Source organism: Carassius carassius, chromosome 18 (assembly GCF_963082965.1).
Source record: "Carassius carassius chromosome 18, fCarCar2.1, whole genome shotgun sequence".
Lineage (NCBI taxonomy): Eukaryota > Metazoa > Chordata > Actinopteri > Cypriniformes > Cyprinidae > Carassius > Carassius carassius.
In genome coordinates this window covers 13,852,071-13,866,188 of record NC_081772.1, presented here as the reverse complement: position 1 = coordinate 13,866,188, position 14,118 = coordinate 13,852,071, and the positions used below count along the sequence as shown (strand labels likewise).

General features: G+C 39.1%; 1 protein-coding gene across 1 annotated transcript; it reads left to right on the top strand.

Moving 5' to 3' along the window:
* Nucleotides 1–6,826: 6,826 nt before the first annotated feature.
* LOC132091880 (interferon regulatory factor 4-like) lies at nucleotides 6,827–11,531 on the top strand. Its single transcript, XM_059497966.1, has 9 exons — nucleotides 6,827–6,952; nucleotides 7,088–7,285; nucleotides 8,087–8,273; nucleotides 8,408–8,493; nucleotides 8,578–8,680; nucleotides 8,766–8,873; nucleotides 9,853–10,185; nucleotides 11,084–11,196; nucleotides 11,294–11,531. Exons 2-9 carry the CDS (start codon nucleotides 7,088–7,090, stop codon nucleotides 11,459–11,461), a joined length of 1,296 nt encoding a protein of 431 aa, XP_059353949.1. The 5' UTR covers nucleotides 6,827–6,952; the 3' UTR covers nucleotides 11,462–11,531.
* Nucleotides 11,532–14,118: the final 2,587 nt, after the last annotated feature.

Genomic DNA, 14,118 nt, shown 5'->3' with positions numbered 1-14,118 from the left:
ACACGTGTAAACTACCTTCCTCTGTTGAGGACGCTGCCATTTTCTTTACATTACGTCACTAGGGTCGGAGGTTTCACAGTCTTGAGTTTCAGGTTGTTGTTTTTTTTTAACAGCTAATTTAATCCGCCTACTTACTATGTTCAACTACAAGTTTCTTGACGCACAATAAAATTATAGTATTTATTTGGAAGGAAAAAGTTAAAATTGGACCAGTATTGGCAAGTCTTTTCAAAAGACGCCATAATAGATGATGAAGGCGTGATAAAATGATTTTGTCTGCCGTTTAACAATTTATCACAGGCTTCCTTGTCTTACATCAAAATTTAACCGGTTCCCATGATTGATAGCCTAAAATAATATTCATATATATTTCTATATACATTATTTCCTTTAAGTAAATTATGATTATTTAGCAAATAGTTCATTTTTCTTTTGGCTAAAATGTTTACAAGTTCCCTCACCTCAATATGTTCAAATAATTTTTATATCTTGATAGACTCAATGAGGGCAAACTTTTATATATCTTACGATTTGTGGCAGTATTATGATCAGATTAATTATGAACCAGAAATGAAGCCATCAAACCATGGCCTCCCTATATCACTGAATGAAAATGTCTTGAGGTGTATAGAAGCATATGGGTAGCAATATTAAATTTGGGATGTAATATGCAAAATGACAATGCAATATGTAAAATTACAATGCATTTCTGTATTTACATTTACATTTACATTTTCCAATACATTTGTGCAACGTTTGGTGCAAAATGAAAATGAAATTACATAATTTTCATTTGCCATTTCATACACCAGTTTTAATATGTAAAATGAACACTAATTGTAAAGCTTTATAAGTTGCAAAATTAAAATGAAAATGTATTACAGAAATGATTAGATATGTATAAAATCTTCAAGCAAAAACTGTGGCAAAATGATCATTTAAATGCTATTTTTCTTAAATGCATTAACACTCACAGTCAAGACACTTACGATTGCATTTTCATTCAATGTCCCGCAATGAATGTAGCAAAATTCAATGTGCACATTGAAAATGCATTCCGAGCCGATCACGTGTCCGCCCCCTCCCGCCATGTCAATCACTGCGTGAACAAGGCGGGGCTTGCAGAAGGTCAAGAGACTCAAATCTCAAGAAGAGGATTCAAGTGAGAGAACATGGACAAGACAGTTGGTCCGTGTACGTTTTGATCATTTCGGTTTATGGCTTCAATATTTCATTCGCACTTGTGGGCGGAGCTGAAACGCTGCTTACATCTGATTGGTCGAATCGCTCCACCTTCAGCTCGGTCTTTTCATTCCTTCAGGCAGAATAAGAGTCAGTGCGAGTGAAGCACTGTAATGTCTGAAACTACACTCACTGTTAATTAGCATAATATTTGAATCAGATGTAGCTGGGCACATAATTCGTGCTGCTGAGACCTGCAAATTATTTCTAGGTTGTAGTATTGTATGAATGATATTCTATTTGCAAAGATGGCGCCGCACATGGCTGCTTCAGTGCTTGGCTCTCCAGTGTTTGTACTGTTTTTGTTCGTTTTTCCTGTTTTTTGTTTAACAAACACGATCAGTTTCACCAGGGATGAACTGCTGAACATTCGGCAGAACACACCACATGATATTTTTCCGGATTTCTATTATACAGACGTTTTACTGAACATTGTTATCGGAGGAGCAGCGGCGCTGATCAAGCGCTTCAGGACGCGCAGACGGGGAAAGCGAGCGGGAGCGCTCGTCAGACTCAGGAAGCGCGGATTTCGAACGCCGTTGCCTAGCATCCATCTCGCAAATCTCCGCTCTCTACCCAACAAAACGGACGAACTCCTTCTGCTCTCTCGGACAAATAAGGATTTCTCTCACTCTGCTGCTCTGTGTTTCACGGAAACCTGGCTGAATGACGCCATACCGGACAGCGCGCTCCATCTGCCGGGCTTTCAGCTGTTCAGAGCGGACCGCGAAGCAGAATCAACGGGGAAATCGCGCGGCGGCGGGACATGCTTTTACATCAATGAACGGTGGTGTACAGATGTAACTGTATTAAAGAAGATGTGCTGTCCTGATCTAGAAACGCAGTTTATCAACTGCAAGCCGTTCTATTCGCCGCGGGAGTTTCACTCGTTCATTCTGGTTAGTGTTTACATCCCTCCTCAAGCGCAAGTAAGTCTGGCTTTACAGAAACTCGCTGATCAGATCACAGACACAGAACAACAACACCCGGACTCTGTTTTAATCATTCTTGGGGACTTTAATAAAGCCAATCTCTCCCGTGAACTGCCAAAATACAGACAACATGTTACCTGTCCCACCAGAGACAGTAATATACTGGATCACTGTTACACCACAATAAAGGATGCATATCACTCTGTTCCACGAGCAGCTTTGGGACGTTCTGATCACTGTCTGGTTCATCTTATACCGACCTACAAGCAGAAACTTAAATCTGCTAAACCTGTAGTAAAGACTGTGAAGAGATGGACCAGCGAAACAGAGCAGGATTTACAATCTTGTTTTGACATCACAGACTGGAGCGTTTTTGAAGCTGCTACCACCGATCTGGACGAACTCACAGAGACCGTAACATCCTATATTAGTTTCTGTGAGGATATATGCATTCCTACCAGGACTTATTTAACATTCAACAATGATAAGCCATGGTTTACAGTAAAACTCAGACACCTTCGTCAGGCCAAAGAGGATGCCTACAGAAATGGGGACAGGGTCTTGTACAATCAGGCCAGGAACACACTGAACAAAGAGATTAGAGCGGCTAAAAAGACCTACGCTAAAAAGTTGGAAGACCAGTTTACTTCCAACGACTCTACTTCAGTTTGGAGAGGAGTGAGAGCCATCACAAACTACAAGACACCATCCCCTTGCACTGAGGCTAATCAACGACTTGCTAATGACCTGAATGAGTTTTATTGTAGATTTGAAACCCCCAACACCCACTCTGACCATCTCCCTACACAACCATTAACACCTCCTGCAATCCCCCTCTCCATACCTCCTGCTCTTCAAATCTGTGAAGATGATGTGCGCCAGGTCTTCAAGAAAAAACAAAAGAAGAAAAGCACCAGGCCCAGATGGCGTTACACCAGCCTGTCTGAAAACCTGTGCTGACCAGCTGGCCCCCATCTTTTCACAGATCTTCAACAGATCTCTGGAGTTGTGTGAAGTGCCTTCCTGCTTCAAACGCTCAACCATAATCCCCATTCCAAAGAAACCCAAGATAACAGGACTTAACGACTACAGACCTGTGGCTCTAACGTCTGTCGTCATGAAGTCGTTTGAAAAACTGGTTCTGGCTTATCTGAAGGACATCACTGGACCCTTACTGGACCCCCTGCAGTTTGCGTACCGAGCAAACAGGTCCGTGGATGATGCAATCAACATGGCATTGCACTTCATCCTGCAACATCTGGACAAAACAGGGACTTATGTGAGGATCCTGTTTGTGGACTTTAGTTCGGCTTTCAACACCATCATCCCAACAACCCTCCAGACCAAACTGACCCAGCTCTCTGTTCCTAGCTCTATCTGTCAGTGGATCACCAGCTTTCTGACAGATAGGCAACAGTTAGTGAGACTGGGGAAATTCATGTCAAACAGCTGCTCCACCAACACTGGTGCCCCTCAGGGATGTGTTCTCTCCCCTCTGCTCTTCTCCCTGTACACCAACGACTGCACCTCTAAAGACCCCTCTGTCAAGCTCCTGAAGTTTGCAGACGACACTACAGTCATCGGCCTCATCCAGGACGGTGACGAGTCTGCTTACAGACAGGAGGTTGAGCAGCTGGCTGTCTGGTGCAGTCTTAACAACCTGGAGCTGAACACGCTCAAAACAGTGGAGATGACTGTGGACTTTAGGAGAAACCCCCCTGCACTTTCCCCACTCACCATCATGAACAGCACTGTGACTGCAGTGGAGTCATTCAGATTCCTGGGAACCACCATCTCTCAGGACCTGAAGTGGGACAATCACATTGGCTCCATTGTGAAAAAAGCCCAACAAAGGTTGTACTTCCTTCGCCAGCTGAGGAAGTTTAACCTGCCACAGGAGCTGCTGAAACAGTTCTACTCAGCCGTCATTGAGTCAGTCCTGTGTACTTCAATTACTGTCTGGTTTGGTTCAGCAACAAAATCAGATATCAGAAGACTACAGAGAACTGTTCGGACTGCTGAAAGGATTATTGGTGCTCCCCTGCCCACCCTCCAAGAACTGTACACATCCAGAGTGAGGAAAAGGACTCAGAAAATCACTCTGGATCCCTCACATCCAAGTCACCCCATCTTTGAACTTTTGCCATCTGGCCGGCGCCTCAGAGCCGCAAATACAAGAACAGCAAGGCACAAGAATAGTTTCTTCCCCCAGGCAATCTACCTCATGAACAGTTAAATGTTTCCCACTTAAACTTATGTAAAAATGTGCAATATCCTTATATTTATTTGTTACCCCTCCATCCTAGAACATTCCTGCATCTCACTCAATCCTATTCCATTATCATTTATAGCACAATTGTTTATACACTTATTTATTTGCCAATTTGTAAATCTCCTGTAAATTTTTTTTTTTTTTTTTTTTTTGTCTGTGTGTTGTTGTCTCTGTTTACTGGAAGCTTATGTCACTTAAACAAATTCCTTGTATGCGCAAGCATACTTGGCAATAAAGCTCTTTCTGATTCTGATTCTGATTCTGATTCTGAATATTGTCCCACTGATAAATACAGTGCAAATAGTTCTCTCTCTTTGGATAAAAGTGAAGTGGAAATAAAAATCAATAATAGACTGAACAGTTCCATGTCTGTAACATTTACCACTCTCATATTTTAAGTCATAAGTCACTAGGTATGTGTGTATCACATTAATAAATAATTGTAAAAATTAATATAGTTACATTTCTAAATAAAAATAGTAAAACTAGATATGTGCTGCTCAGTGCTCCTGTAGCCTACCCCAGAGCGCCCTCTCGCGGCTGTAAACGGTAATGTTTTCTCTTGGTTCTGAATAAATGCGACTTACAGTCCAGTGCGACTTATATATGTTTTTTTCCTCGTCATGACGTATTTTTGGACTGATGCAACTTATACCGAAAAATACGGGTAACATTATTATTATTATTTATTATGAGAGTAATTGACAAAGACTAGAACTTTAATGTTTCACCAAATTCAGCTCAGATCTTCAGACTCATCTGACTCGTGTTGCTGTATAACTGGCCAGACTTACCTTCCCAAAAAATCCTATTTAATTTTATTTCACAAATGTAACTATATTTATTTCCACTTCACTGTTATCCAAGGAGACAGAACTATTTGCACTGTTTTTATCAGTGGGACAATATTTATACAATACAGTATACAACCTATAATTTAACGGGGTCTCTTGCAAGTCGCAGCAGCACGAATTATGTGCCCAGCTACATCTGATTCAAATATTATGCTAATTAACAGTGAGTGTAGTTTCAGACATTACAGTGCTTCACTCGCACTGACTCTTATTCTGCCTGAAAGAATGAACAGACCGAGCTGAAGGTGGAGCGATTCGACCAATCAGATGAAAGCAGCGTTTCAGCTCCGCCCACAAGTGCGAATTAAATATTGAAGCCATAAACCAAAATGATCAAAACATACATGGGCCAACTGTCTTGTCCATGTTCTCTCACTTGAATCCTCTTCTTGAGATTTGAGTCTCTTGACCTTCTGCAAGCCCCGCCTTGTTCACGCAGTGATTGACATGGCGGGAGGGGGCGGACACGTGATCGGCTTGGAATGCATTTTCAATGTGCACATTGAATTTTGCTACATTCATTGCGGGACATTGAATGAAAATTCAATCGTAACTGTCTTGACTGTGAGTGTTAATGCATTTAAGAAAAATAGCATTTAAATGATCATTTTGCCACAGTTTTTGCTTGAACATGTTAGACATATCTAATAATTTCTGTAATACATTTTCATTTTCATTTTGCAACTTATAAAGCGTTAAAATTAGTGTTCATTTTACATATTAAAACTGGTGTATGAAATGGCAAATGAAAATTATGTAATTTAATTTTCATTTTGCACCAAACGTTGCACAAATGTATTGGAAAATGTAAATGTAAATACAGAAATGCATTGTCATTTTACATATTGCATTGTCATTTTGCATATTACAACCCAAATGGAATATTGCTACCCATATGCTTCCATAGAGGTGGAGGAAAATTCTTTAAATTCTGTTGGATGCTGGCTGTCTTTACTGCTCTCTGTTGGCTACAAATATACACAGATCAGCCTCAATAGTTACATAGTTTGAAGCTGTGTAATAACGGCAAAATACACCTCTGAAACACTAGATATGCACACGTAAAATGCACTAAACCTCTTGGGGCAAATCATGTTAAGGTTTTTAAAAAGCAATATGTGATGTTTGTTTGTGGTAGGCCTAATGTGGGGCACACAAGACTCAAATGTAGGCTAAACCTAAAATGCTTTGTTAACGGTAATAACATGGTTTATGTGAGGGGCTAAGCCAAATCAGTACTATTTATTAATGTATTTCATAATTTACCGTTTCTTCATCTGTAGTTGCACGGCTGATCAGGTTCTAGCCAAGATTTGAACACACACATTACCCTCATACCTATTTACAAACAGCTGACATTTCAACGTCAAGGAATTCAAAGAAATTGCAATTCTTTTATTAAACTCCAAAAGTCCCACTTCAGGGCGCGTGGGTTCAATATCAACAGCCCCCGCGTGCTTACGGGACGTCCGTCACATCTCACGCGCGCTGCAGGTGCGTGGAATCCGGTGAGCGTCTGTGGCGAACGCTCCGCCCCTGTCCACGCACACGATTAAAGAAAAGTCGCGGTCGAAAGTTGAACTACGTTAGTGACACATTTCAAAACTCGAAAGCTCTGAAAGAGGGCAGCACGCGCTCCTGTACATTTTACAGTAGGTTTTTGTCTTTTTCATCTCAGACTTCCCTGAATTTTCAATTATTTGTTTAACTACTAGCGTTAAGCATATTGGTTTTTGCTTTTAATTTGGTAATGAAAACAGCTAAATGACATACGTTTCTGTTTTCAGATGTCTTCAGATGAAGAGCGCTCGATGGCGGGGGGCTCCGGTAACGGAAAGTTGCGTCAGTGGCTGATAGAGCAGGTGGACACCGGAAAATACCCTGGACTCGTGTGGGAGAACGAGGAGAAGAGTATCTTTCGGATTCCATGGAAGCACGCGGGCAAACAGGACTACAACAGGGACGAGGATGCGGCGCTCTTCAAGGTACACTCTGTCAGGATGAGAAACAGACACATGCAGCGTCAATAAAGAATTAATTCTCCTGTGATCTTACTCATCGGCCTATTTCATATTTCGGTATATGGTCTATGTACGTGACGTTCAATTGTGTTATAAAATACATTCAAGTGCAGTTCTTTTAAATTGTTTTTGGTTTTATATATATATATATATATATATATATATATATATATATATATATATATATATATATATATAGAAATAGCCTGTGTCAAGGTAGTGTATTTGTTTGGAATTAAAATGTCATTAAAAGGGTTAAAGGCATCATATTTCGGTATATGGTCTATGTACGTGACGTTCAATTGTGTTATAAAATACATTCAAGTGCAGTTCTTTTAAATTGTTTTGGGTTTTATATATATATATATATAGAAATAGCCTGTGTCAAGGTAGTGTATTTGTTTGGAATTAAAATGTCATTAAAAGGGTAAAATCATAAAGTAGTGCAGTGTTTGCATAATCGCATATATACGTTTTTTTTCGTCAGGTCAAACTTGATATGCAAGGCTCAAAAATGCAGATAAAAAAAAAAACTAAAATATGTTTGAAAACTTTTTTTGAAAGCAACAATTAAGTTGTTTTCAAGGTGGAAGGAAGCACAATGGTCACACCTCTCCACATCTGTAAATCTAAAAGCTTAAAACTTACATGTAGGTTACTTTACTTGGAATTTATCACATGAATTTTAAACTAGATTTCTTTACATATTTCTCCTTTATGTTTTGACTGATTTGTTGGCCTCTTGGTTTGCTCACATTTCTGCAGGCTTGGGCACTATTCAAAGGCAAGTACCGCGAGGGTATCGACAAACCTGACCCACCAACCTGGAAAACACGTCTCCGATGTGCTCTTAACAAGAGCAATGACTTTGAGGAGCTTGTGGAGCGCAGTCAGCTTGACATATCAGACCCCTATAAAGTGTATAAGATTGTTCCGGAAGGATCCAAAAAAGGCAAGGGAGGAGAAAAATATCAGATGACATCAAACAGAGTGGAACAGCTGTTTGCTGCCATTTGTCTTATAAATAGAAATATTTTAGATTTCTGATCAGAAGCAATAAAAATATCTAATATTTAAATGTTACAGGATCCAGATCTCTTGAAGATTCACAGTCCAATTCAAGCTCACCCAGTTATCCAGTACACCCACCTTATCCACCAGCACCATCTCAGGTTAGAATCAAGCATCATCTTAGCTTTGGCTGTTCCTATCTTTGCACTTCAGATCACTTACAGATTATGTGCTTGTCATTACAGGTGTGCAACTATCTTTCTCCAGCAGACAGAGGATGGAGGGATTACTCCACCATCTCTGAGATCTCTTACAGCCAGAGCCCCTACACCTCACGCTGGGACCCTGGTACTTTGTGTTTCTGAGAGAGCAAATACAACTACCGTAAGTTCAGGTAGCATGCAGTTGCACTGACATATTCCTATATGTGCAGGGTTCCAGTTCAGTGGCTCTTTCTACAGTTGCAATGCATCTGATCCACAACTGTCACCCTTCACCCTGGACACCAGCATGAGATCTACTGAGGCTATGGCCCTCTCAGGTACACACACAGAGACAGAGACAGGCTCATTAGGGTTGGGTGGATTGATCTTTAAGTATTGAGATATCTGATAATGAGGTATCATTTAAAGGGTCATCTGGATGATTTCTGTGATCAGATTGAACAGAAATACATGGTACAGTATTATCTATTGTCAAAATGAAATTCTGATCAATTACAAAAAGCTGATAATTATTTTTATGTGATGAGGTGATTTTAAAATTCTTTACTATTTTGTTTAAATCAATAAAAAATGAAACACTGAAAACAAAAATCATTTATTTGAAATACAAGTTAATTTAGGAATCACAATATTATGAAGTACAGAATGAAAAATGTGATAATTTGATTAATAATTACAGCTAACGATTTAAAGTCACAGTGTAACCGAAGTAGTGACTCATCTATTCTTCCATATTCCATAAATAATCAAAAATGTAGAACATGGACTTTGTTCTACCCATCAGTTGTTGACTGGATGGAGACAGAATGTGAACTAAAGGTTTGAAAAATGCAGCGTACATCACTGGAGAGAAGTTTGTCATTTCACCAGAAGAATTATGACATTTGAATAAAAAATTATGGGCTAAAAAAGTTTGGGACGTGGGACGACTTGAAATGCAAGCTCGTGCGAATTCTGCTGCATCCCAAAGTATAAGTTTGGTCAACACTGACCTGTGAACGTGAAGACCAATAGAAGAATAATACTGTACATCACGGTGTGTCCTCTTAGATGAATTAAAAGAACTTTACATGAGGAGCAGACTGCATATTAAAAAAAAAAATATGTTGATTTATGATTTTTAAAAAGATGAATGCATGACATAAAATTACAGCTGTTAAAGTGTCTGTAGAAATTCTGTGTTCAAAGTCTGCAGTGTCTGCTGCTTTTAAATTGTGTTTAGAAAGATTTGAACTGAGCATTAGATTTTGGCAGGTAATCTAAGTGTTTTTTTCTTTTGATCCTTTTCTCTGTTAGATTACCGCTTACATGTGGTGGTGTTTTACCGGGACACTCTGGTGCAAGAGGTAACAGTGAGTAGTCCAGAGGGCTGTCAGCTGGGCCCTAGCAGACAGGGACAGGCCTACGCTTCACCTGGTGCCCCAGAACTGGTTGAACTCCCTCATGCTGAAGGGGCATCTCTGGAGCGGGGCGTTATACTCTGGATGGCCCCTGACGGGCTCTACGCCCGCCGCCGCTGCCCCTGCAGGGTGTACTGGGAGGGAGCTCACGCACCACCTACCGACAAACCCAACAAACTGGAGAGAGAACAGAACTGCAAACTGCTGGACACTCATCTGTTCATAACAGGTTAGTGCATATTAAAACATTGTGTAAAGCATTTCAGATTTTGACAAACACATGATCTGATGCCATTAATTGGAAAACAAGAAAAAAACTGAAAGGTTACTTCATCACTCATCATTTTCACTAAGCACTGAGAGACATTTATAATAAATCTTTATGCCCGTCTATGAATTTTCTGATTGTATACATCATATTTGACATCTCCAAGATACACACATTTTGACAGTAAACATAGACACACATCAAAGTTTTTACAGTAAATAGTGTGTCACATTATCTGTGGTTTGATATTTAGTGACAGTCACAGAGTCAGTCATCTTTGAGTTACAACTCACTCACACCCACCTTCTGTCCGATTCACAACTGATTGTTGTGATTCTCACAGAACTTTCCAGCATATGATGAATACAACTCAAATGCCACAGAATTTACATGTGCCACATTAGACCTAAAACTCATAGTATGGAAAGCAAATAGAATATGAGAAAAAAAATTTGTCTCACAGAAAGAGAGGAGATCATAAACTTTACCCTATGGCTTGAGAAACATGTTCAGTGATTTACAAATAAACACTTTGTAACAAGAATATACATAAATGTTAAAGATTCAGGGTAATTATATAAGATTTGAGCATTTTGATTGATATTTTATGCAGACTTTCAAAAGTTTGGGGTCAGTACGATTTTATTTTTTTAACGAAATTGACTTTTATTCAGCTAGTATGCATTAAAATAACAGATATATAAGACTTTCATAATATTGCAAATGTTTTCTATTTTAAATAAGTGCAGTTCTTTTGAAATCCTATAAGATCTTTCAAAAACATAAAACAAAAATCTGATGTATTTCTAATGATCTCACCTGTTGGATTAAAATGTGTCCTCCTCTGTGTCTTCTGTAGAGTTGCAGAGCTATGCCATGCACACTCGTCCTGCGCCATGCTCCCAAGTGCTGCTGTTCTTTGAGGATGAGAGCACCAATACTCAAAGACCAAGAAGGACCTTCACAGTGCAGGTACATTTGTTTGGTTTCTTATAATACAGATGAAGTTATGAACAAAACATTAATGATATTCATATCATCTTAACTGGCTGTTGTCATCATGTCACAGGTTGAGCCACTGTTTGCCCGCCAGCTTCTTTTCCTCACCCACCCTGGCAGCATGAACTACATCCGCAGCCATGAGCTTTCACACCTGCCCCCTGAACACACGCTCTCCCCGACCCAAGACTACCACAGAGTCATCACGCATCACCATAACAATGGCCCTCAAAACTGAATTTGGCAGCTCGTCACGCCACTCTTAATCCTGGATTAACATCTGGTTTAACCCAGGGTTAAAGCAAGTTTTTATACTCAAGAAGAAAGAAAAGTTTTTATATAGAAGAAAGAAAGCCAACCAGGTTTACCATTAGTAAATGATGACAGACTATTCATTTTTGGGTTAAGCTACTTTCACACTTGTAATTTTGAAAGGGTATTAGCACCACTTCTAACTCAGGTTTACGAAGCTTTGCTTATGAACAGATGATGGACAAGTTCACCAAGTGCCATACTTATCTTATCAATATGCAAACAGGAATGTTAACCCAGGCTTTAAATATGTACAGTGAAAATCTCAAAAACCCAGGACTAAGCAATAACCCAAGGTGAAGTTTAAACCGGGCTGTTAACCCTGGGTTAACTGTAAAAATCACACAAGTCTTGTAAGCTAAAGTGTAAAAGGTGAATGTTGGAATTCTACTGTGCACATAGAGTTGAGCAGAATCCCACCAGGATAATCTAGAATGATAACAGACAACATCAAATGCAAGACTGTTGTCATGTTTAATACTGAGAATGATGCAAATCTGTGTGCAACAAAAGAATGTAAAGTGTTAATATTAGCTGTGATTAACTGCTTCTTGCTACATTTGATTGAGCTGCATTCAGAATGTAAAAATACAAAGAATTTAGTATGTATATATGCTGTGAATTTATGGAAAAGTAATAACCGTTCAGTTTTCGAATTGCAGTTCTTTTATAAACATTTTTGTGTAAAACTGACAAAATGGTCTATTTTTGCTTTTTTGTTGTTGTTGTTGTTACTTATGCTCAAAATACCTTAAAAAATTGATGCTACCTTTGATTTTAATAAAAAAAATGGGAAAAACAGTGTATGTGCTCTTGATTCCTGACCTGTATTGGGTAAAAATTACATATAAATTATTAATCAGCAAAACTTTTAAAAAGTTAACGATAAGAAATTTTTCTTCAACACCAAACCAATGCAATAATTTCTGAAAGATCATGCAAGACTGAAAACTGGAGTAATGTGTGCTGAAAATTGCCATCACAAGAATAAATTACATTTTAAAAACATATTCAAATAGAAAACAGTTATACTAAATTGTTATAATATTTCCAAATAATAATAGCTTTTACTATATTTTGGGTCAAAGAGGTGCAGCCTTGGTGAACATAAGAGACTTCTTTCAAATACATAAAAAAATCTTAGCGACCTTGAACTTTTGAACAGTAGTCAGTCTCAAAATTATAGCGCTCTTTTACTCTCTTTCCCTTAATTTTGCTTTGAAGTAAAATTTCACTTCTACTGGAGAGAACTATCTCTAAAAAGACAGAAGTGGAGTCTCTCCATCACTGGTGGGCTTACTGCGATTAACTAAGCTAAGCCTTTTTAAAATGCGAGGGGAATACTTTTAGCCCCCACTCTAAACACTGTGTGGATCTGCTGAGACATCAAGCCTTTGTTTATCTTGAACAGAAGCACTGTGTTATCTGCAGAGAATATAAGACAGGGCGTGTAAGCGAATAACAGCACACACACACACACAGGATGGTGTTTGTGGTTTGGAGACAGGATGGTGCTTTGTGACATCACAGAGGAAGAGGCAGACTGACAGAAGTATCATTTATTCTTTCTTCTCAATGAAATCAGCCAGAATGTCTGATTGGTTGTTGTTTTGTTGCCCTGAAAGCTATAACAATCAATGTTGTGTACTACGTACAATTCTGATCGGCCTATTTTCTTTGAAAAGTAACTAATTCGGTCAGAAGGTCTTGAAACTATGCAATAGTATGGGATTGTTAGCTTTGAGACACATGGGACATCCTGAGAAAAATTTTTTATACAAACAAAATTTCTTCGAGTTTTCCACTGTCTTTGGACTCATGGCTCTACATTAGCACATAAACATGTTTTGGATCATTTTCCGCTGCCTACAGAGCGGAAAGGTGCAATCATTAAAAACTTCCCTTAAGCTGTAGAGCCTGAGATCACTACACCCACTCTTTCACCTGGTGCCGCACGCGGCTTTGACGCTCTTCTGTCAAATTGCTTCCCTTAAATGAGTGGGTTTTAGTGTTCTTAATTTAGAAGAATAGAAATCAACAAACAACACTCTGAGTGTTGGGAAAAAGCTATGCTTGCATCACTTCGCAGCACCTTTTCAGGTTTACACAAATAACGGACTGAGTTATGATAGGACAAAAGTAGAAACACATATTCAGATCATTGTCGAGAGTTTCTGATGGCATATTGAGAGCCTGCGAGAACTTTCCACTCATCTTGTTTTCTAGTCAGTTATATCTTAAACTCCTAAACCATGTGCCAATGCTGGGTCACACAGCATTTAATAGCAGTTTACAGTAAAGGACACCTCCCAATACTGAACACTTCCTCCTGGGACAGGTAAAATTACCCCTGCATTGCCGAGGAGGGGCAGGGTGTGAATCTTTCTGTCTGACACTAGACAGGGTGTGTGCATGAATCGTGTGGTCATAATAGACTTCAACACAAAACGACTCTCTTGATAAAAAGAGTCATTTCAGAACTCAACAGTTCCATCTGCTAAGAGCAAAATTCACTCTCTCACACACAAAAACACATATCTTGCAATTACTCTAGCAACATTAACATTTGCAGAAAACCAAATG